This window comes from Abramis brama (genome assembly GCF_963993115.1).
Source record: "Abramis brama genome assembly, chromosome: 8".
In the NCBI taxonomy this organism is placed as follows: domain Eukaryota; kingdom Metazoa; phylum Chordata; class Actinopteri; order Cypriniformes; family Leuciscidae; genus Abramis; species Abramis brama.
The window spans coordinates 25,547,015-25,571,449 of NC_139970.1; the positions used below are offsets into that span (position 1 = coordinate 25,547,015).

The 24,435-nt window shown below is 36.9% G+C and overlaps 1 protein-coding gene across 6 annotated transcripts; it reads right to left on the minus strand.

Annotated features, from left to right (window-relative positions):
- Window positions 1-1,143: 1,143 nt before the first annotated feature.
- Window positions 1,144-24,246, minus strand: lypd6b (LY6/PLAUR domain containing 6B). Of its 6 annotated transcripts, XM_084122749.1 has the most exons (8): window positions 24,066-24,211; window positions 9,388-9,464; window positions 5,528-5,623; window positions 4,901-4,999; window positions 3,355-3,480; window positions 2,672-2,770; window positions 2,454-2,581; window positions 1,145-2,335 (listed from the first exon to the last, which is right to left on the minus strand). In XM_084122749.1, exons 5-8 carry the CDS (start codon window positions 3,455-3,457, stop codon window positions 2,165-2,167), a joined length of 501 nt encoding a protein of 166 aa, XP_083978875.1. In that variant the 5' UTR covers window positions 3,458-3,480; window positions 4,901-4,999; window positions 5,528-5,623; window positions 9,388-9,464; window positions 24,066-24,211; the 3' UTR covers window positions 1,145-2,164. The 6 variants fall into 6 exon arrangements, with proteins under 6 accessions (XP_083978873.1, XP_083978875.1, XP_083978872.1 ...); XM_084122747.1 differs by lacking the exon at window positions 9,388-9,464 and having other exon boundaries at window positions 1,144-2,335; window positions 24,066-24,239; XM_084122746.1 differs by lacking the exon at window positions 4,901-4,999 and having other exon boundaries at window positions 24,066-24,236.
- Between the last annotated feature and the right edge of the window lie 189 nt (window positions 24,247-24,435).

The window sequence follows — 24,435 nt, forward strand, 5'->3', positions numbered from 1 at the left end:
TACTAAAGACACAGGCGGTGCAGATGAGAGCAGCAGCACTGACACTGTTTTTCTCAATGGGAGATCAACGACTCTTCAAAGCCTGAAAGTGACAGACTCCAACTCTACGCCTAATAAAACCAGAACAAAGACAGTCAGCAGCCAGAGCAAACAGCACACACAGCGAGACAGTCAGCAGAGCAGGAACACACACACACACACACTCGCACACTTTAACTTCATAAGTCAGTGAAGCAGCTACACAGAAACCAAATCTCATTTCCTCTGCAACCAGTTTAGAGGAAGAGCCATATGTCATGTTTGGTTTGGAGAATGAAAACCCCTCATTATTCCGGACAGCAATGATATTAATGGTCCACGGCTTTGTGTCCCACACTGAGATCCTCTTGGGAATGTTTTTATTGTTCTCAGAGCTCTTGGGGGGGGGGTTGCTCTTTTGTACTGTTCGAGGTTCAGCTCGCTCCTCCAAATTGAAACCTGGGCCGTCTCATGTGAAAAGACAGAACTGTTCTCAGATCACCGTTTAAGGAATTTTAAAAACGTAGCCCTGCTGCTCTCATACAAAAAGCACAGCGGTATGTTATAGATTAAAGAAATGAGTAGCTGTTTACACACTCAATCAATCCAGTGAAAGCAAACAAGACTATTTATCATAACTGACCGTCATGGAAAGCAACACGGTCTCACGGTAAGGTTTTACAGAAACAATAAATTGGTTACAAGTCTCCAGCTCTAGTTTGTATTCATTTCTTAATATAAATAAATATATGTTTACTGTATATTTCATCTCGTTTGTAGTCCAAATTAAATAAACAGAAGTCGCAACAAATTTATCCTCCATTATTGAAAAAAGAAATGTACAGCAGGACTTGGTTCTATCTAATGGTTGTTGACTGAATGGTGGCAGATCTGAATGTGAGCTTGCAGTCGATCGTAAGAAAAGGTTTAAGTGGACTAAATGTTTGGAGAATTACGGTTTGGAGAATCTATGTCACCAGAGAGAAGCCTGACATTTCACTGGAAGATCGAGTTATGACATTTTGATTAAAAAATAAAATTGAAACATGAATCATTCACAATAAGATCAAGCATTTCGAGAAAAGTGTAAGGGAAAGGTCAGTAGCATAATAACTGAACATTAGTTAAATAAGGTCGAATTTTTATTTCTTTAAGGTTTTTGGGACAAAAAAAGCTGAGAAAAATTATGACAGAGTTTGCAATAGTAAAATCAGAATAACCCAAAATATACTTAATTAATTAGTGCTTTTACTGTATGTGATGCAGGTGCATGTTCTCAAAGCTTTGCCAAATTTATGCAGTAATCAAAATCTCTTTTAGAGACATTTGCATTGTTTAGAAAACTAGAACAGCACATCCAGCGTCCTCTCATTGCTGTGCTTGGCCATTGTGACAGAATCTGGGAACGGAGCCACAGGACCATCCCACATTGAGACATCCAATGCTCGGTGTGAGCCTCAATTTGCTCAATACAAATCCAGTGAGGCAGCATAAGTGAAATCCACTGCTTTAGCTGCTAAATGCTACTTTGCTAATAGCCGTCTGTTATTCGGTCCGACAACTGGCTGTCTTCTCACTGAATCCATTAAAGAGTTAGGTTTTGCTGGTTAGCACTTTCCAGTTAGTTAACCCCTACTGGTTGATGCGGTAACTACAACATATGGCTGCAAAATGCATTTACTGATGGACATTCAAATGTATTTGTGTTTTCTGACAGAATAAAAATGTTTACGAGCAACATATAAGTCACAAATATTTAATTATATTACAATAGATTTATCAATGTCCAACTGTTTTTGAAGGGAGTCTAAAAGCATAAAAATGGACTCCAAATAAGTCACAAGTGCTCATCTTCTTCTTGTGGTGCCACTCCAGGCTGATGAGTCACAGATCAATCATGAGCTCATCAGTGAGCACATGAACAAGGACGGCATATTTCAAATCATGTTCTTCCAGGGAGTCCTGCAACATCCTGCCATTGAGATGGATGGGAATGCCAACAGATAGCTTTATCCAGCATGATATTACTGTGACCTTAATGAAAACATCCATCTAACTGTATTAATGTTCCAGTGTGGATGACGTCTCCTGGGCCTCATTCACTTGTAGTGTTGTTCATCATCAAACAAGTTCTCATGACTGAGGATCACAACGGTAACAGTCCAGTGAGAGCCGGGATCAGCAGGATCACAGTATCCCAGGTCCTGAAAGTGTGTGCTGCCGAGCGGTGGGTTTGTCTCGGAGAAAACACTGCATTACTGTGATTGGTCGGCAGCTCTACGTTACAAACCATCCCTTCACAGCAAGATACACACTCCTGCAACACAGAATCACATTTTATAAGTGAATACAATTTTTGTACAAGAGATTACTGTATGTATGTACTATGTTGCCATGTATTCAGTACAATGAAGAGTGGATAAGTGGATACTCACATGGTGTGTATTTTTGTGATGTCTACAGCCGGCTAACTGGCATTCTTCATGGACTGCACATCTTTTGGTAACAAACTTTGTCTTCCCATGATGGTAGAAGTGATGTATTGTCATACAGTACTGGGTATCTATAAATGAAGGAACGGGATATCAGGAATTTATAATCTTTATCTAGAGACAAGGTCTGAGAGCGGTGGGTTTGTGTTTTGTAAACTCACCCTGAGGGCACCACACATCTTCTGCCCAGCGGTTACAGCTGTAGTTGTCTGAGGCCTGTTCACAGGTGAAGCACTTGAAACTCTTGGGATACGGGGTGGCTGTACAGACATGAACACTGCGTTATTGCTATAACGTCAGTTATGGTAATGCTTCATCATATGATAACATTCATGTCAACAAACATGATTACATTATTGCTTAACACGTCACTGGTTAATGTTTGGGGTTGGTAAGATTTTTTTATGTTTTTGAAAGAAGTCTCTTATGGTCACCAAGGCTGCATCAAAAATACAGTAAAACAGTAATATTGTGAAATATTAATCACAATAGTTAACTGATTCAAGATAACAGTTTTCTATTTTAATATGTAATTTATTCTTGTGATGGCAAAGCTGAATTTTCAGCACCATTACTCACATGATCCTTCAGAAATCATTCTAATATGCTGATTTGCTGCTTAAGAAACATTTCTTAATATTATCAATGTTAAAAACAGTTGTGCTGCTTAATAATTTTGTGGAAACTGTGATACTTTTTCCAGGGTTCCTTGATGAATAGAAGTTCAAAAGAAAAGCAAAATATTATAAATGTCTTTACTGTCACTTGATATATTTAATATGTCCTTGTTAATTTCTTTAAAAAAAATCTTACTCATCCCAAACTTTTGAACAGACACACTCACCTTCTACAGCAGGCATGAGATTGTAGAAGTCAATGTTGTCACTTGCCACCAAATCAACAAGAAGCTGAACAAGAACAGTGACTAAAGCCAGACCTGCTGCCATGTTTAAAACACTGATAGTGACACCTAAAATAAAAGGTAAAAGATATGGTAAAGTCTCTGAACTTTTGACTTCCCGTAATTGTCCTCATTTATATTTTGTTAAGCACCTCAATATTATAACTATTAGCATATATGGGGCAAATACACATTAGCTTCTAGAGCTTAAGCATGATAAACAGAAACCATATCTCCATGGTTAGAGGCCAATGAATTTTGACTGGAATATGATGAGCATAAAAAGAACACTGAAATTATTTTATTCAGATTATGCATGTAGATTGATCATCTACAATCATCTTGTTTTGTTCAAAAAGTAATCTATAAAAAGATCTAAGATTGATGCCTACTACAACTATAAGATAACCTACCTATTCATTCATAATAATCATAATTTCTTTTAACAGAATAATGACAAAGCACAAATGCCTGACCAACAGGACAGAATTGTAGGTGATGGATGGTTTAACACATTAGTCCATTGATTATAGCAAAGGCTCATATTCTGGAGAACTACAACCTATGAATTCTAATCATCCAAACTGCATTTATTTCATGCATTATTCAGTTTAGTGAATGCACCAGAGTCACTAATATCCATTTGCATAAAGCCCTCTGGTACTTCAGTTGCAAGTACCTACATTTTTTTTTTTACCATCCAAAATCCAGCGTAAGGCCTTATAACTGATGACTAGGGACTTAAGTCTAATGTCGCCCACATTTTTGAAATGTCTTGCACCTGCCCCTGGCATTTTAAGAAGCAGTAAGACACATTGACCTCAGAGGTTAATCATTAAGGCTGAACACATTCTCTGAGGACATTAACATGCTCTAGCGCTTGTTTCCATCAGTGTTTAGTTACGTAGCATTGACAATTTCACTCTGCGACGGACATTAGACTAGTGTTTTCACAAGTAACTTATTTCCATTCTGAATTAACATGACACTTAATCTGTGAAACATGTGGTTAACAAATTCTTTAAATAGAATTACAATCTGGAATATAAAAGCCTGGTTTCACAGACAGGGCTTAGATTAAACCAGGATTAGGCTTTAGTAAAATTAGCACATTTAAGTAGCTTTTCTAAATGTACCTTAAAAAAATTACTGGTGTGCATCTTGAGACAAAACAATGGTACTGACATATTTTAAGATATGTCAGTGCAAGTTGCTTTCAGACAGCTCAAACTTGCATTTTAGTCTGTGAAATTAAATAGAAATGTTGTATTTAACATGATTTAAGTTCTCCGCATTAAATCACACATCTTAGTACACAGAAATCCACAGGCTCTATTTCATCTTTAGACAGCATATGGGTTTAAAGCAAACAGATGAGTGTCATTAATCTTGTGGCAGTGACAATCTACTCCTGAGGGTCTCTAGCAGAGTAAAGAGAGATCACACATATATAATGACTGACAGCACAACAGCAATCAGCTATACTGACCCAGAGGTTAAAACACACAACGGGACCTGCGGTCTGAAGCCTTTCAGCTCCTGACGGACATGCTCTTAGGTCATAGACCAGCCACCGGACATGTAGGGACTTAAAAGCAGTTCATTAAGAATGAAGAGCGTAAAATGGACATTTGCATGCATCTTTATGTTGGCATATTTATGCCGACTATAAACCCACACAAACACACACTCATTAGCCAAAGATTGCTTTCTGAAACATGCTAGTGTTTTAGATCAAAACTGTTGTCTGCTTTGATATTTAAACTCATTCTTCGAAAGTAAATGTCTTGAAGTGAACGTGATGTAAATGAGCTCTGGAGTGCAGTGCTGTCTGACTGGTTCAAGAACCTCAGAGGCCTGTTGATTGCTTCAGTGATCTGTGAAGATCCCTGAATAATCACAACTTTTAACATAGTGACTTCTTCTAAAAAACATTTGTGAGAGACTAACTGCTGATTAATATTTATAATTTACAGTGACTGATGCTAACTAAAACACTTGTTAATTAATCCAAATTTAAAGGCCAGGACTTGTACATAATACAAATATAATGCAAGCAAAATACACTTAAGTCACACAAAACATGAAATTTAAAAGACAAGAAACAAAAGCTTACCTTTTGTCTGTAAAGTGGAAAGCTTATACACAACGTTACATGGCAGGCAGACAGATTCCCTGAGTCATTGTGCGGATACTGCTGTCCTGACTGAGACTTTCAAAAGGAAAAGGAAAGAGAAAGCTTAGAAGTCATTTTCCATTTCAGCTCTCTCACACACAACAACAGAAAAGAGACCACCGACCCCAACCTCCTGACAACCCCCGCTTCTGATTGGACAGCAGGTGCATTGTGGGGGCGGGGCCTGTAGCCATTGTGTGAAGTCAACAGTGTAGTGTCAAGCCAGTCTAGCCCATGTAATTAGCATTCACACAAACGGACTTAGCACACACCCGATCCTCATAACCTCTGGAAGACCAAGAGCCACAACGAAAAACACGACACGAGAGTTAGATTAACTATACTTTCCTCAATACACTACATGAGTGAATGCACAGATCAATACTAATATCACTAAAGATATTAGGAGCTTTATGGCCTTGGGGGGGTTCTTATGCACACCAAAGCTGCATTTATTTGATGAAAAATACAGTAAAACAGTAATATTCTGAAATATTAAATTACCTTTTTTATTTTAATATATTTAAAAAAGTAATTTATTCCTGTGATGGCAAAGCTGAATTTTCAGAAAACATGATTCTTCAGAAATCATTCTAACATGCTGATTTGGTGCTCAAGAAACATGTATTATTATTATCAATGTTTAAAATAGATGTGCTGCTTTATATTTTTGTGAAAACTGTGATGCTTTTTTCAAAGACTGTTTAATGAATATAGAAACTTCAACAAAGAACAGCTTTTATTTAAGAGACATCTTTTGTAACATTATAAATGTTTTAATGTCACTTTTGATTAATTTAATGCGTCCCAAACTTTTGTACTTGTATTATACGCCGCCTACTTAGACAGGCAGTCATTTATCATATCATGAATAAAGCTGTTTATTTCGGAAACTATACAAGCATCACCATGTTTAAACCTTATGTCATGCACAGGGTTGGGTGGGGAAGATAAATGTTTGCATTTAATCCAGGACTGCTAATACGTGAAAATGAGCACATTCTCATTATTCTCATAAATGATTTTTTAAACTATTTTTAAACCTCAAGGGGGATTTACCTACTGTAACATACTTTGATTGAATTATATAGAGTTTTAAGTTGCAAAAAAAAAAAAAAGTAATATGTAATGCATCCCAATCAAATTATGTTTGCAACATACTGTAAGTGAATCTACAATCTGACCTAGCCTATATAACTGATAGCAGCACCAAAAGTTAGCAGTATGTGGTATTCCTCTATGAAGAGCTGCATTGGCCAGGGAAATGAGGAAAAGACAGCTGAGAGTGAACAAATCACATCTATACCACAGTAACTCAAGATATAGGAGGCTTCATATGTCACCACTGATTCTCTCGTGCAATATGCTGAATAAAAAGGAAGTATGACCAGTAAAATCAGATACACTTTTCTTTGTAAAATATATTATGGCTGTCTGCCAGTCCCCATAAAATAGCTGCACGTGAAATATCAATGAAATATGATACAGTATTGCTCATTTGATATCTTGAGTTCTAGCTGTCCCTCACGGCTGTCACAGTAAATATACAGCTGTGAAATCTTCAAGTCTTGTGTAAATATCACAACACAGTGAGTTTTAGTGCATCCTTTGAGCTTTATATAAGCCTGATGTGCTGACAGGGTTAGAATTACATGTTCCCAGACTAACCAAAGCTTTTAAAAATTCCTCAAATTAATGGTGGATCATCCTTTGAATATCCAAATAAAACACTTGTGACAGTCTCAAACACATTCTTTAATATTTCACAACTGCCTTTTGGAAATGAAAAGTTTTTATGTCTTTTAGTGAAGATTTGGCGCTTTTTGTCATGGCATTCTTTCTATCATGCGTGTAAAAAAAAATGAAAAGCTCTTTAAAACACATTTAGGTGGAGAACGCAAACTACCCACTGTCTCGCCTCCAGGGAAACTGTCTTCCACAGTGACGATTTTGAAAAAAAGAGGCTCAACAGGATTTGAAGGAACGAATCAGGGACAAATTGTCCTGACTTCAGGGTCTTTGTTCAGTTAGTCTTAGAACTAGTAAATTCACTATTTTTCATGAGCCAGAAAATATGTAATAATATTTATAAAGTAAATAATTAGCTTTGAATGGAGATGTATATTATCTTAAAATACTGAATGAGACAAAGCCCTGTTTACACCTGGTATTAAGACTGGCGGTTTGGTCGATCGGATCACAAATGAGACACATTCTCATTAAAAAATCATTAAAAAGAAAAAGCCAAAAAAAATCCCCGCCAATTATTATTATTTTTGTATCTTTACGTTCGGTGTTAAAAAATGACGGTGTGAACGCTAAACGAACTAGGACTAAATGTATCATTATCTTTTTTGGTCAAGACCAAAAGAACCAAGAGAACCGAACAACAAGTCTCGCTAACGTGCTTCCCATTATGTTCATGCGTTAAGTCAGTAGGTGGAGAGTAGGCGGTCTTTTGTGGCTGTTCAAACACATTCGATCATATGAGCATCTACACTATGAAAGCAATCAGGTCGAATGCGTTTTCGACTACCTCTGGAAGTGGTCGAAAGTGGACAAGCTCAAAACATTTTAGACCCCGTTTACACGTGTATTTAGCGTCGTCCACTTGTGATCGGATTGACGAAAATGCTTAATAGGCTACCGGGTGTAAACAGGCCCGATAATAGTAAAACTACCAGTGGCTGGTGATGATAAATAAATCATTTTCAGAGGTTGTGATCAAGGCTTTTCAGAGAAACAGACTCCATAACTCTTAAGACTTGCTTACAGTCATATGCTTACAGTCAACGAACAAAGGATAAAATATAAATTAATGTTTTATCCTTTGTTCGTTAGGTCAGGTTAAAGTCAGACTGAGTTCATAATCAAAGGAGCTTCAATTATTGCATGACCACTAACATTAATACTAAAACAAGATATGTCCAGGCATAGTATATTGCTCTGTCAGCAATTTTACTGGAGGACATTGTTGATAGATTTACTACTTTGTTTTGAAACCGGCAGATCGTCTTTTGACACAGAAAAACTGAACACATGACTATATGTGATGGTCCCGCCTTTCTCAAAAGCCGGAGGGCCTTTTCTGATGGCCTGAGGGCCAGTGGATCCATTTCATTATATTATGCTCTATTTTTGCTTCTTTGAGGTTACAGTTGAGAAAAAGAGGAATGTGAAGAAATGTGCTCTGGGGAGGAAAAAAAGAGGCCAAAAGTACACTTCATGTCAAGATGAAATCTAATCTGAAAGGCCAATCTTCAGATGTACCATCTCAGAAATCATTTAGTAGCTTTTCGTTTAACGAATGGCATGATTTAATGCTCCTCAACAACCTTCTTGTGTATGTGATCCTAAGTCTAGCAATTTAAAAACAATTTGTCTGAACATGAAGAGAACCAGAAGAAAACATTCCCACAGTTGACTTGGAAGCACCTGCATAGGTACGACCCAGATCCTGACCATTCGAGTGAAAAACACTTAAACCCACATGTCATGTCTCTTGAAAAATGTCAGCACTGAAAGCTTAGCATGAATTAGAAAAATAAGCTCTAAAGACCTAAACGCCCTGGTTCCAAGACACTTTCATCAAATGAAAGATTTGAGGAATCAAATTTCTGTTGGCATATGGGTAGAAAGTGACATCAAAGCAAAATTTATCAGACCTCCATGTTGCACAGTACACAGTAACACTGGCAGGATTTCAAGTGCGCCACACTCAAGTGTGTGCGTATTTACCAAAACATGAATCACCACAGCATAGCAACAGTGACACAACAATACAAACATTCAAATGTTACCTGAGATTTCCTGTTGAGATCCTTAAAAGGGTAAAAAAAACATCCTCTCTTAAACCACTTTCGTCCTTAAGAAACAGCTGATAAAAAAAGGACAAAATTGTGAAGTAACCGCACAAATAAAACACATCCAGGGGCTGATTACTGAACAAGCGTCTACATTTCCTCGTTGAACTGAAAGAGTCCAGGAATTTTCCTACACAATCTCACCACATTTATATCTCCTTTGTCTTACAGATTTGTCACTGACTGGTTAGGTATGTGAGTCCACCTTCACAGGAAGACAGGCCGTCATAAACACACCAGGTCAAGGATATAAACTCAGGGGGGCTTTGTGTGACTCCTTTTATTGCTCATTTGAGATGGGTGTCTTTCCAGCTCATTTATCAATGCTGACCAAGTCAGCACACAGACATGTAGGTTGTAAAACACAAAAGCCCTGAGGACAATATACAACTGAAAATAGGGGCTTTTAGTACTCTTATGGAATTACAGGCTTACAAACTATATGTGCTTCATGGAATTTAATTAATATTTGAAGGTTACTTACTGTATTGTATTGTGTGAAATTTTTAAATCTTTGAAAATATTCTTAAGTAACAATAAATCTATCTCACAACTACAATTCAACAAAACAAATAAAGGGTCTTCTAAAATAATTAGAACTGAGAAGGAAGAAAATGAGCAGATCATGATAATTTATTGTTTACTTATCGAATGAGTCATCAGGGAAGGATGTAGGCTATAAAAAGCTTAAATCTGTTCATTCTGTAAATCTGTTACTGACTTACATAATCTTTTCCATTCACAGACTAACATCAGACTGGCAATTGTTCATTATTATATAAAACTGCCATATAAAGATTCCATTATATCCTTCAGGCTATGTCATGTGGATAACGGAGGTGACGTACAGTAATAAATTCAGTATAATGCCTTTCTGTTACCCGATCAGGTCTAGTCGTGCCTAAGTGAGATTTGTGTGGAAAATCCCTGAGGTGTGTATTTATGTGTAGCCTATGTGAAGACGAGGGTCACGGTGAGTTAGGATAAAAAAGCAGCTTGCAGTGGATCATTTTCACTTGTGTCAAGGCATTTCAGCTGAACTGAGAACAGTAGGGAAGACTGGGACTAGTTGTCAAACATTTAGTGAAGATTTTAGTTTAAATTTTTAAAGTCAAATTCTGTTTAGGCTCATATATTGACATATAATATATTGACAAAAAGCCATTGAACATTTCTACTGATGCTTGCCTAGGGGAAAAAGATACTTTTAGACAGTAATTAAACAACCTAGGCTTTCCAGCAAAATATAAACAGTAAAACAATTAATGAATCCACAAAATGAAAACTATACGAAAATAACAATCCATTATTTTTTGCCTCCAAAAATATTTTAATTGATAAATTGTATACATTTGTAAAAGGTGGCAAATTACCATAAAATGAAAGTATATATTTTCAAGACATATTTTTTATATAAACAAATTCAAAGCGTATGGTCTCTGACAGTTTATAAACTAACATTTAATGGTTTGGGGTCAACAAAATGTAAACATTTAATGTTTTTGAAATGCTCACTGATCAAAAATGCAATAAAAACAATATGTAAATAATATTGTATGTAATAACAATAATTAAATTGTGAAATATTATTACAATTTAAAACAGCCATTTTTTATTTTAATATATTTTAAAATGTAATGTATTCCTTTGATGGCAAAGCTGAATTTTCAGCATCATTACTCTAGTCTCCAGTGTCACATGATCCTTCAGAAATAAGTTGAAAACAGTTGTGTAGCTTAATATTTCTGAGGAAACTGTGAATATTTTTTTTTCCAGGATTCTTTGATGAATAGAAAGTTCTATTTCATTTATTTGAAATTGAAACATTTTGTAACAATGTGAAAGTCTTTAACGTCACATTAATTTTAACTTAGTTAATTTAATATGTCCTTGCTGAATAAATGTAATTTCTTAAAAAAATCAAATTAAAAAAATCTTACTGACCCTAAACTTTTGAATTTTAGTGCATATTGGAACGGCAACACAGAAAACACCTTTTCTGTAAATGATCACTGGAGTGACCCACACCGTTTGGCATCTGCACTGAACCGAGAAAAGGGTTTCAGAGAGGGAAACTGAACGTCTCCTTCCATAGTCATTTTAAGGGCTCAACAGCCACCCAGGTAAAATTACATGTCTTATATTTCACTTGTGATTTCTTTGTGGGCCCTGTCCCATGTATTGATTACTTTTTGGTACGTAACACCTAAAAGCAGCTTAGAAAGCCTTTAAGAAATTCCAAGAACGTGCATATGGAGTCTCAAATAATTCTAGAAGACCTAGTCCATCATTTGTCAACCCAAATAGTTCAAATTACCGAAGGAGGGTCTTTCTAAAAGCTTATATTCAAAAGTCCATTATGAACTGAGTCGTAAATTGGTCTTCTGTCCCAAAAGCTTTTAGACCATTGTTCAAGATTTTAGAAGTGCCATCTTCTTCAAAATTTAGCATACTTTTTTAATCCTCGCTTTCAAATCAATTTTATGGTAACCAGCTTAACAAGCATGTGTAGCTTATCTGTGCATGCGTACCGAAGCAGAAGTATTCCTTCCCAAGGTTCATATGTTGAGAAAGGAACCCTTGAGTGTCAGCCTCTCTCATTACATGGGGGTGAGAGACCAGGGTCTGTTTAATTGGCCAACTGATTACAGCACATACGCTCTTTCGCTCCCCTCGTCCTCCTGCAGACTCTCAGAAGCCTTCCTGTTCTCTGGCCTGCAGGTTCAGAGAGATCAGAGCCCCGCAACAAGGGCTTCCTTTGTGTGCTTCACTGGGCTGGGAAATGGAGATGAGTTTGTCCATTTGCCTCTGAGGCCACAGCAAGGGCTGAATGGGGCCCTGGGAGAAATGTGGGCTCAGGTATCGCTAACAGCAGGTGAAGCATATGACTCTGAACTGATATCTAACTCGACGAGATCTGGAAAACTCCAGCATTCGTATCATGATTGGAGTGCTGTGATGTTCTGCAATTGATTTGGCGTTCTGGAGCCAAATGATGGCATCATTACTTTAGGTTTTGCTCATGATTAACCTTGAAAAAGAAGAGCTGTTTCAAAGCCAGTCCAAATTGCATTCTCTAATATTCAGGCTTGGCTCTCAGGATATTGATTGACCCTAAAAATAACAAAGCTTTAAAAAAAATCTGCAATCATTTTATAAAATTATTGCAGTTATCGGTGAGTTTTTACAGCAGAACATAAAGGAAATTTATGAATGCACATATATTGAGCACATCAATTATGATCAACATGCTTGCTTCACGCATGACAACAAACCTCATTGGTTCTTGTGCATCAGGCAAGGATGTTTGAGCTTCTGTTTATCATATTTAATGTGCTCTATTTATTTGTGTAGATCACTATTTATATGTGAATAATTTGTTCATCATGCAATCATGTCTCTTCAGAAAACTTGATACAACAGCTCGATTCAAATGGATTACTTTTACAATCTCTTTAGAAACTTTTTGAAGCTTGAAAATGTTAATTATAAAATTTTAATGGATGGAGAAAATATGATGAGAGAATATAAAAATATCTTCATTTGTGTTCTGAAAATTAACTTCTTATGGATTTGGAACAACATGAGGAATAACAATCACACTTTTAACAATCACAGTTAAAGAAAATGTTAATGTATTCAACTTATTCTCTTCTAAACACTTCTTTATGTTACACCCAGTGTTGGGGAAAGTTACTTTTAAAAGTAATGCTTTACAATATTGCGTTACTCCATAAAAAAAGTATTAGTTTTATTTCTCATTTAGTATTAGTTAGCAATTAGTTACTTTTTTATGGAAAGTAATATGATATGCTACTTTTGCGTTACTTTTTTCTCACCTGAGCTTGGCTTGCTTGTTTGTTTGTTTGTTTAAAACAAAAGTTCTATTTTTGGCAAATGTCACACCAAAAGTGAAATTAATAAGCAAATTTACGCAAATACAAATTCACATTTGTACAGTATAGAGCTGTGCTGCCATTCTGGAGAGAAGAACAAAGAAGTTGAATTAAAAAAATGAAACACATGTAATGTTTATCTAATCATTTTTGTGTGTATGGTTGAATTGGATCATCAAAGGTCAGCGGCAAAGACGTTGGTTAATAAAGTGAGATTAAATGTAAAGTGTATTTGTGTTAACAGGTTTGTGTATTGCAGGTTTGTGTAATATTCTGAGTTTGCATTTCATGGTTTTTATTAACTTTGAGGAATACTGAATCCGTTTGTGCAAGTGAAATGAGTAAATGCCTGCTCACATTTAGTCTAGATAACCATCATGTTTGCAGAGCGCACACAATGCCTCTGAAGAAGAAAAATAATAATACGTTTTATTCATATAGAGCCTTTCCGTAGCTCAAGGTCGTTTTACATTGTACATTACAATACATTAGCACACCCACATACACATGGCAAACACATAAAACCACATATAGCCACATTATCCAAAATATATTAAATAGATATGTTTTCAGCTGAGTCTTGAAAGTAGACAAAGTTGATATATATTACGAAGTGTAAGGGGAAGTGAATTCCATAATTTAGGAGCATTAACACTAAATGACCTTTCAGTGGACAACCAAAAACGAGGAATGGACAAAAGATCAAGTTCAGATGATCTAAGGGGCTGGGCAGGGCAGCAGGGGTGGAGTAGATCTGACCGATATGGATGAGCAAGACCATTTAATGCCTTAAATGTTAGAAGTAATATCTTAAAGTGAATACGTGATGCCATGGGTAGCCAGTGAAGATCATGCAGGAGTAGAGGAGTAATGTGAGCAGAAGCCTGGTGGAGGTGAGAACTCTTGCTGCTGAGTTTTGAACATACTGTAATCTTGCAATAAGTTTTTGGACATACCAAGAAATAGAGCATTGCAATAATCCAGACGTGATGTGATTAACGCATGCATTAAGATTTCAGCATCAGCTAGAGTGAGAGAAGATCGAAGACCTGCAATATTACGAAAATGAAAAAAAAAAAAAGTTGGCCTATCAGAGTGGTAAGGTAAATTTGAATGTCATCAGCATATCAATGAAATTGAAGTCCATGTATGCGTATGATGTCACCAAGTGGTTATTCAATAAATGATGAACAATAGTGGACCAAGAATTGAACCTTGAGGAACACCCTGAGGAACACACCGTGGAGCAGTGGCAGATTTATTTCCTTGTATAGTGATATAACCACCTGTCACTGATGTAGGAAATGAGCCAGGAAAGAGCTGAACCAGTGATGCCGATAGCAGAAAGGCGTAGGGCTGTAGTCAAGACCACCTTTGTCGAGTCCAAGACAAGTCCAAGACCAGGACTAGTCGAGTCCAAGTCAAGACCGAGTCCAAAGAGGTTCGAGTCCGAGTCAAGACCGAGTCCAAAAAGGTTCGAGTCCGAGTCAAGACCGAGTCCAGGACAGGAAAAAAAAAAAGCAGTCTGCTAAAAAAATATAGGCTAGCCTATAGAAATTAAATCATGTAATAATGAAATAATGAATAATTTTAATTTTATTTAAAATAATTGACTAATTCAAAAAAATAATAATTATATAGGCCTAAAGGAGCACACACATTCGTTTCGACTGTCTGATCAGCCTTACATTCTGTTCCTGTCAATCATACACGCGATGTCAACCAATTAAACTGCATGAGGGAGGGCCGAGCCAACTCACAGACACACACACATTAGAGATGCAGATAAACCGCGGATCGGGCGGATGACGTGACGAAAAATAATATTTTAGCCTACCACTCGTGGAATAGGCAAAGAAAGAAAGGTAAGAAAAAAAGTCGGAAAACTTTGCCCATTAATTAGATGTGCATGGCAAGCAGGCTAGTTTTCGGGGTGTTATGGACAATTAAAAATGTGAATATTCACGTTGCACTAGCGGTGGACTTTCAGCGAGTTTATTTAAACATTTATTTTTTATAGAGCCGTTTATGAGTCAAAAGAGCCGGCTCTTTTCATTGAGCTGAGTGAAACGAACCGGCTCACGAAAAAGAGCCGAAATGCCCATAGTTGTTAGGTGGCCAGTGTTTCACTTTCCCTCCAATAATATTTTGTTTTAATATCGCGGCGACGTATGTGTGATTACTGGGAACATAATAAAGACACCTGGACTCGGTCGAGACCAAAAGCCATATTTGGCAAGACCAGTGGCCGAGACCGAGACAAGTCCGAGTCCGAATACCAGCGAGTCCGAGACAAGTCCGAGACCATAGAAAAGCGGTCTCAAGTCCGGACTCGAGTCCAAGACCGGACTCGAGTACTACAGCCCTAGAAAGGCGAGAGATAAGTATTTCATGGCAGACCGTGTCAAATGCAGAGCTTAGACCGAGAAGCATCAAGATGTTTATTAACCCTGAATCCATGGACAGAAGAATGTCATTTACCACACGAAGAAGAGCAGTTTCAGTGGTATAAGATGGGTGAAATCCTGACTGAAAAGGTTCAAAAAGTCCATTAACATCTAAGTAAGATCTCAATTGTGAAGCCACAACTTTTTCAAGTATTTTACTTAAAAATGGTAAATTTGAGATTGGCCTGTAACAATTCATGTTTAGATGGTCAAGGCCCGATTTCTTAAGAATGGGGGTCACCACAGCCATTTTTAATTCTGCTGGAACAATGGCAGATGCTAAACTACAGTTTTTCATATGTGCAACCTCTGGAACACACATCTTAAGCAAAACAGTAGGTGTAGGATCAAGCTGGCAAGATGTGGAATTAGACTTCACAATTAGGTCACTTATGGCATCAAAAATAGTAAGAGTGAAAAGCAGAGAGAGAGAGAGAGAGAGTTTGGTGAGTGAGCCGAGTCAGCTGACATCAAATGAACACGAGTTGCTTACATCAGGGGTGTCTTTTGCAATGGATTCAGTGAAAGACTTCAATTTGTCTGAAAATACTTGATAAAAGCTATTCACAAGCACCTCAGAGCCAGAAATAATATGTTGTTGAGGGTTAGTGAGATTGACCAAAGCAAACAGTGATCTGCACTTCCTCCCTATTTATCTCAACATGTGGTGTCAGTCAATAAAGAGTCTTGAAAAAGTGTCTGTTAGTCTTGAGGTCCATGGGTTTGTAAAAGTTTTAAACCCCTAGTCTAGGGTTTATGGCACAAAATGGCACAAACATAAACTGTAAAACAAATGAGGATTTCAAACAGCCCAGTAATATAAGCTCAGGTTCTACCATAGAGGTCTTGATGTTAAAGGAGTTGCTGTACATGGTGATTGTGCCTATTTACAAGTGACTTAAAGGGGTCATGAATTGGGAAATCAAATTTTCCTTGAGCTTTTGACATATAAGAGGTCATCATACTATAAGAATATCCTGTAAGTTTCAGAACTGAAAACTTCCTTGTTAGTCCAAAAACAGCTTTTATTGAAACCAAGCTCAGAAAACAACTTGTTTTGGAATGTGCCTATTTATGACGTCATAGATAGGTGAAAGACTGCCTCATCAGAAGAAGATCAACACCTACATCTACATCGTTACCACTGTAGCCCCGATAAACATGCCTTTGAAGAGTGCAAAATGTTGTGTAGTGCCAGGTTTTGGAAAAACACAGTAGCTGCATAACCTTCCTTCTGACGCTGGATTTGAAGAAAGACTGGAATTAAAAAACGATGCTGTGACTTCTATACTAGATCCAAAAGGAATGGCGCAACACACTTAACTGAGAAAAAAGTTTTTACTGTGTCAATCGAGTTGCAAGATCACTGCATTCATGCACTCAACATGTCTACAATCGGTTACATGCACATCACTGCAACCTTTCATGCCACAAACTATATATAATGCTATAATCAACACTTTTCATAATTAGTTAACCTTGAGAGCTGTAATAGTAAAAATGTGCTAAAGGTTTTTGAGAGAGTTCCACATGTACTAATATTAGCCAATCACAGCAGTGGGCGTTAGGAAAAATGCCTTTTATTTCTAAATTATGACAATGTTTTTATGTAAAAATCATACTAACATTATAAGTGCACCCCAGGAAAAATAGTATAATAAAATAATGCAGTTCATGACCCATTTAATGATTAAACAAAAGGGGGAACAGGAGCAGAAGTAATGCCAAAGACATTCGAGAAAAATGAAGCTGCTGAAATAGTCACAACTCAAGTTGACCATACAGAAGACAGCATCTACTGACAGCCTATGTAGCCTAAACTCCTAGAGTGATCAAAAGTAGATGAGTCTATGAGCTGCACAATGTGATGGGTCCCTTATCTATTCACATCACAACACACAAACTGATACACACAGTAGGCTATCAGTTTCAGAAAGCAGTGGGCCAAGCCTCCACACAATAGTACATTTTAAACTCACAAAATAGACTGTAAACAAAACTTGCAAGCACAAGGATGTAACACGTATGTTCTTAGTCTCCATATCTTAAAAAAATGTTGCAGGTACATGTGTATGGTTATCATGATTGAATAGTTGGCAATTGTTAGCAACCAGGAGATTAGCAAAGAAACAGATAACACTTCACTTTCCTTGAATGCAATCACTAAGAAATGAATGTACTTCTTTTTGCATTTGCTATCATAAACCTACACAACAACTCTATCTTCAAACGTTGTGAAATTTATTTATAATCTGAGAAGTTAAATTCAACAGAAGAACTATTAATTGGATGTAAATGAGTAACAATAATTTACATTTCAATTTTCATTTAATTTTGTCAGAAGCTTCTCATTACTCTTCCAGAACATTTCTATTCATGTTTAATTAACTGGTCAGAGTGCTTCATCTAAAGACACACAGGGATCAGAAGCTCAGACCTAAGTGCCTATTACTCTGGCCACTGCTTTCGACGCATCTGATTCGTGGGTGTGCGGATCTAATCTCCTGAGATGATGAGAGATTGGGTTCTTTTCCAAAGTGCTCTCTTCAAGTTAAGATTAAATAGAGCCTTTAGCTGTCTCACCTGGGACTGTGGCCAAGGTAACTGAATAGAGATGCCTGGACATTTATTCTGTGTGAGAGAGTCTCCCTGCATTCTCAGGATCTAATGAGGATTACAGTGCTCTTATTGAAGAAAGCACTGAGATGGAATGCAGCCTGTGCCATAATACTGCAGAGGTCATGCGCAGTTTACCTAAAGTGAATGAGGAAAAGGTGGAAATAAATACAACTGCATTATGTGGGCTGCCCTGCAGATTGTTTGCTTTAAGCCAGATCCTGTTATAAATGACAATTTGTGCTCAAACTACAAAATGTTTTTCAAAGAAATCTCTTAGGCTGCATTTATTTGATCAAATATAGAGTAAAAACAGTAATATTGTGAAATATTATAACAATTAAAAAAAAATGTTTTCTATTTTAATATATTTTAAAATGTAATTTATTCCTGTGATGGCAAAGCTGGATTTTCAGCATCATTACTCCAGTCTTCAGTGTCACATGATCCTTCAGAAATCATTCTAATATGCTGATTTGCTGCTCAAGAAAAATATCTTATTGTTAAAAACAGTTATGCTGCTTTTTTTGTGGAAACCGTGATACATTTTTTCTTCAGAATTCTTTGATGAATAAAGTTTAAAAGAACAGCATTTGAAACAGAGATCTTTTGTAACATTAAAAATGTCTTTACTGTTACTTTTGATCAATTTAATGCATCCTTGCTAAACATATTCATTTAAAAAAATCTTACAGTCCCCAAATACTACAATGGATGGACCAAATTCACACATTTGAAAATGGGAATTGCAGCCACAAAGTTGTAATGTACACAATATACAAGTAATTTAATTTCTTGTAAGTTGCATTCAAAATATATCTGGCTCAAAAAACCTTGCCCTCTAAATTTGAATAGGCATGATTTCCTGAGGATACCTGATCCTTTTTATTATGACGTGAACCACCAAGACGCCAAGATGTACGGGAGGACCTATTCTTCAACTATATAAAGAGTGGATTCTAGATACTCTAGTAATGCTTCCTCTCACTTTTGGAGATAAAAGAGTATGCGTCTCTTATCGATGACCCTGGGGACCTCTATTGTTTCCATGACCTTGAGGGCAAGGACAGGTGACCCTCCCCAGTCAGTTTACTTGGTGACATTGTGATAGTTCTGACACACAGGGCCTCAGGTCAGGCTTATCTCCACGCTTGACCATCCCCAGTCATTCTAGAGGGGGACACGACTTCACGTTTCTACTTTTTGGTATCTTCAGGATCTAATCATTCTGCAAAATAGCAACTACTACAAACGGCCTCTTTAAACCTGAACGCATTGGTCTAAACATGCCCACAGTGAGGCAGAGCCTGTCGAGGTAGTTTTTAAAAACTGGGACAAAAAAATACAAGTCAGAACCTTGCCATGAACTGAAACGGCATCTTTACATCATTCCTTGAGTTGAACATGACATAACTAGAGTCATGTGATACCAGTCAAGATAGGAATGTACATTGTGGTTTGATGAAGACCAACTTGTGAGCTCTGAGCTCCCTCTCAAGTTATCTGTAAAGAGCTGATACTCATGACTCACTCTAATGATAGAGTGCAGTGAAATAGCTGAGCTCTTAGCTATCGTAAGCAGCACTTCAGCGAGTAAAACAACCCTGTGTTTAAAGTACAAACACCTATTAAGCAAAAAGATCTCCTCGCGTCATTCATAAAGGAACAAACCTGCTCAAAAATGAGGAAAAACATGAGAATCCAAAACAAAAAGGGATACATCTTCCTCCTGATTATAAACATGAAGGATTTGGAAGTTGAAATGCTGTGCAAACATGAAAAGAACACAAGAAGTTTCGGCATCGAGCACAATGCTGTTTAGGTCAGTCAACAGCAGCTGCAACCTCCAAAACCACCAAGCCCTCGTGCCATCTGTCTCCCTTCATCTGTCCACAGCAACAACGGTCCTTCTGAATCAAAGAGGGCAAGCAAACAAGGCTCTTACTCTCTAAGCAAGTGATAAAAACGTAATTGGTGTGTTATGGCCACTCTTGAAATTCCACAGTAATTGCAAAGGTTTGAATCAGGACCAAAACAGCCGAGTCATGTGGCTTTGATCTAAACAGTTTTATGCAGAACGTCCTAAGCTAAGTATTGACCAACAATTAGAGACAATGATCACATTGTATTATTGCTGCAAGAAGACTATGCTTACAATTACACTGAATCTCTTTAAATTATAATTGCGGTCAATGACATCAAGCAAATTTTTTAAAATACAAAAATAAAAATGAATTAACGTACATAAGTCTAATATTCCTCTTCTGCGATGAGCAAGTTTTTCCATTTCTGAATTATAATAATCTTTTGCTGGGTGGATGATGTCGGGACTTGGGATAGTACAACAGTCCTGATAACAAAATGAAGAAATAGGCCTCATTAAAAGGAATGAATTTCGTGGGGCAAATTTCTTCCTGCATGGTTTATAAATACTTAAAAGCTTTTGCCAAAGTCATGAGATCGACGTGACTAGCATGCAGAAACAAACAATTGAATGAAATTTTTAATGCAAATAAATAATATAAAAATAAAAAGCCAATTCGAAATATTAATAAATACTATAAGAGTATATAAATAATATTACAATATTCAAGGTATTCAAGACATAAGGAAACTATATTACTGCTTTTTCCAGTCTACACAAAGTAACACCAAAATGTATTAAAAACAGCTAAATGACACAGAGTTTTTACAAAGTTTAAATGGGTGAGGGAGAACCCTTCAGTCGTTGGGTTTAGTGAGGCGTACAGCACACCAAGGTTTGAATGGCAGGACGTGACCAGCTCATCTCTATCTTGTGGGCTCCTCAACACACTCTTAATGACAGTCTGACTCTCGATTGCACTGATACATGGCAGCTGACAGCAGAATCTGATCCCCGGGTACGACTGAGCTTTCACTGACAGACTAATGGAAGCTTTCTCGTAGCCAGAGACGGAGCCTCAATGATATCTAGAGGAGCTGAGGGCCACATCAAAGAGAACAATCCTGCCTGTGATCTGCTAGTGTCCTCCAGTTCTACATGAGAGCAGAGATGAGTGACAGCCGAGGTAAGAAGAGAGGAGGGGCTCTCGATCACTCCTCAACCCCATGACAAATTACAAATGGAGGAAGATATGCAGAGGGCAACATGAGAGCCACTGATCACAAAAACAAGTTGGACCTTCTGTAATATCTAAATGAGGTAGAGCATATTTGTCCTGAGGTATATTAAAGATATAGGCTATATTATTGATTCTGTTTTGTGAACAGCCACACAACAGCTGTGTAACCACTACACAGTTACGCACCAACTGCTTCCAGAACAGGTGCCTCACCACTGGTCTTACAAGTTAGACATCTTTTTTCTTCAAGATGGGTCATAATTTTATTTAAGTCAATTACATAAAAAGGTAAACTGGTCTAATTTGAATCTGAAAAGTAAGACTGATTAGCCCTAGTGGCTATAGTTCTTAAGACACAGTCTTAAATTGCGGCTAATGTTTATGCAACTAGTTCTTACAGTTGGTTTATGTAAGGTTTTAAAGGGTTAGTTCACCCAAAAATGAAAATTCTGTCATTAATTATTCACCCTCATGTCGTTCCAAACCCGTAAGACCTTCATTCATCTACGGAACACATTGACAGCAACGTCATTGCAACTTTCAAGGCCCAGAAATGTGGTAAAGACATAGTTAAAATAGTCCATGTGACTATTAACAGTGGTTCAACCTTAACATTTTCTATCTCCCCTTTTAACATTTTTTATCTTTTTAATGCTGTTAGATACTGTTTCAAACTGAAAAAATAAAATAAAAAATAAGAACTAATCTGAAGAACTTTTTTCTCATCTAAGGAAGTTAATGTTATTGTACTTCCATGGCAAGAATAGCATGCATGTCAGCATCTTTATTAAAGTGAATTAGTGTGAATCTCTTTCACGCATAAATCTTACGGCAACAATAACCTTTTAAGCATGATCATAAACATAGTATTGCATAGTATAGTATTTTTTTTGTATATAAAAATAATTTTCTGGTGTTTTTTTCGATTACAGCCAACACCATGACTGCTTCTTTCTTCTTCCATTCATAGAAATAAGGAAATGAACCCACTTCTTTGAATATGGCGGGGAGGGGAAATGGATATCTAAAATAGAGCAATGTCATGCACAATAATTTGCACTAGTCATAATGACGTTTGAGATATCTTTAACTTTCATTCTGCCTAGTCAAAACTGAATTACAGATATCTGCAAATCATGTCATTTAAGATGTGTGACGAGTTGAATGTCATTTTCAATGACGTCATTGCAGATATCTGTAATTCAGTTTTGCCTAGTTAAAACTGAATTACAGATATCTCTATCTGTCGATTCGACTAGTCACAATTACGTTACAGATATCTTGAATGACAATTCCAACTATCCAAAATGTAATTACGACTAGTCAGAAAGACATTGTTGATATCTACAATGTTAATTCCGGATAGTCAAAATTAGCTTTTAAATGTTAAAATGGCTTACCATAAGCGCTTCTGGGTTCTACGTCAGAACGTAGGCTAGCATCACACGCATCACAGACATTACCAGCGTCAGCCAATAGTGAGCCGACGTTCTGACGTAGAACCCAGAAGCGCTTCACTGTTTACACTATGTCATCAGCGTAGGAGAATGACATGGAAGAGAAGAGATTGTTGAATAAATCATTATTTAAAAAAAATATTGCGCACAAAAAGGATTCTCATCGCTTCATAATATTAAGGTTGAACCACTTAAGTCACATGGACTATTTTAACTATTTTTTAATTACCTTTCTGGGCCTTGAAAGTTGCAATGACGTTGCTGTCAATGGAGGGACAGAAAGCTCTCAGATTTCATAAAAATATCTTCATTTGTGTTCCGAAGATGAACGAAGGTCTTACGGGTTTGGAACGACATGAGGGAGAGTAATTAATTACATCATTTTCATTTTTGGGTGAACTAACCCTTTAAGTCACAAGTCACAAATTGTGGTTTTCTCAAGCAATGCTCATGAATGGTGGTCACAGTGACTAAAAACTATCAATAAGGACAATTTTTGCTTATTCTGTCACTCAAACTAAAATTCCAGTCATTTTTATAATGATTTAATAATGTAATACATAATGTCCTTTAAAGGACAAGATTATTTTTTATAAAGCTCAGTTTGGGTATATCACGTGTGTTGTTTATGTTGTAATCTAATACAAATTCATAAATTACCATTGGCCTAAACAATTGTTTTAAATATTCCCTTTGAATACATTTTTTGTTTTATTAATTTGCTTCATAATTGAAAAGTTCAATCCATTAACTAGTCTACATACTTTTTAAATACAGGCATGTTGTGGAAGATGACATTTTTAAGATAGCAATTCATATTGTAATATTTTTTATTACTGCAAATAAACGGCGGATTCCTATTGTGACAACTTACCCCATACAGTGGCAACATATAGGCTAAGCATCATGAAATGTTCAATTACTTTTTGCACACAATATTTAATGGTGTGTCTAAATACTAACAGTTATATTCAGTGGAATGAAGACAGGGAACTCAAATTTAAGTTTATTCTCAGTGAACGAAGGTTAAAGGATTGGGAAAAAGATTTAGCTGACACTTAAAGTATCTAAACGTAAATAAGAAGTCACACTAACTGTATTGGCGGTCTGTGTGGCGTTCCGTTCATGGGTTTGGTGAAGACAGAGAAGACCTCGAGCGTTTGTTTGTCGCAGAGTTTAACTGTCCAACTTCAAAGCAGAGCTCGAAGCAACCTTTCCGTTGAGTGAATTCTCTCCCCAGCAGCACTGCAGCAGACACACCACTGAAACGCGGAACGACTAGAACGCCCATTCGCTTCGGACCGGCGCTCTCAAACAAAGTCTCTGATTGGTCGACTGGTTGCCGACGTCAGGATTCCTCATCTTCTTTTGCGTCGAATCTTTTAATAAATCAGTTGCAGTGGTTCACAATCTAAATGATTCGTTAAATTGGTCCAAGTGGGTTTTATTTTTAAAACTCATTTGT

Coding starts and splice junctions, on each gene's coding strand:
- lypd6b (XM_084122747.1), bottom strand. CDS start 3,457: ATGGCAGCAGGTCTGGCTTTAGTCACTGTTCTTGTTCAGCTTCTTGTT. Junction 2,771..3,354: donor TCTCATGCCTGCTGTAGAAG/GTGAGTGTGTCT, acceptor ATGTCTGTACAG/CCACCCCGTATCCCAAGAGT. Junction 2,582..2,671: donor AGATGTGTGGTGCCCTCAGG/GTGAGTTTACAA, acceptor CTTCATTTATAG/ATACCCAGTACTGTATGACA.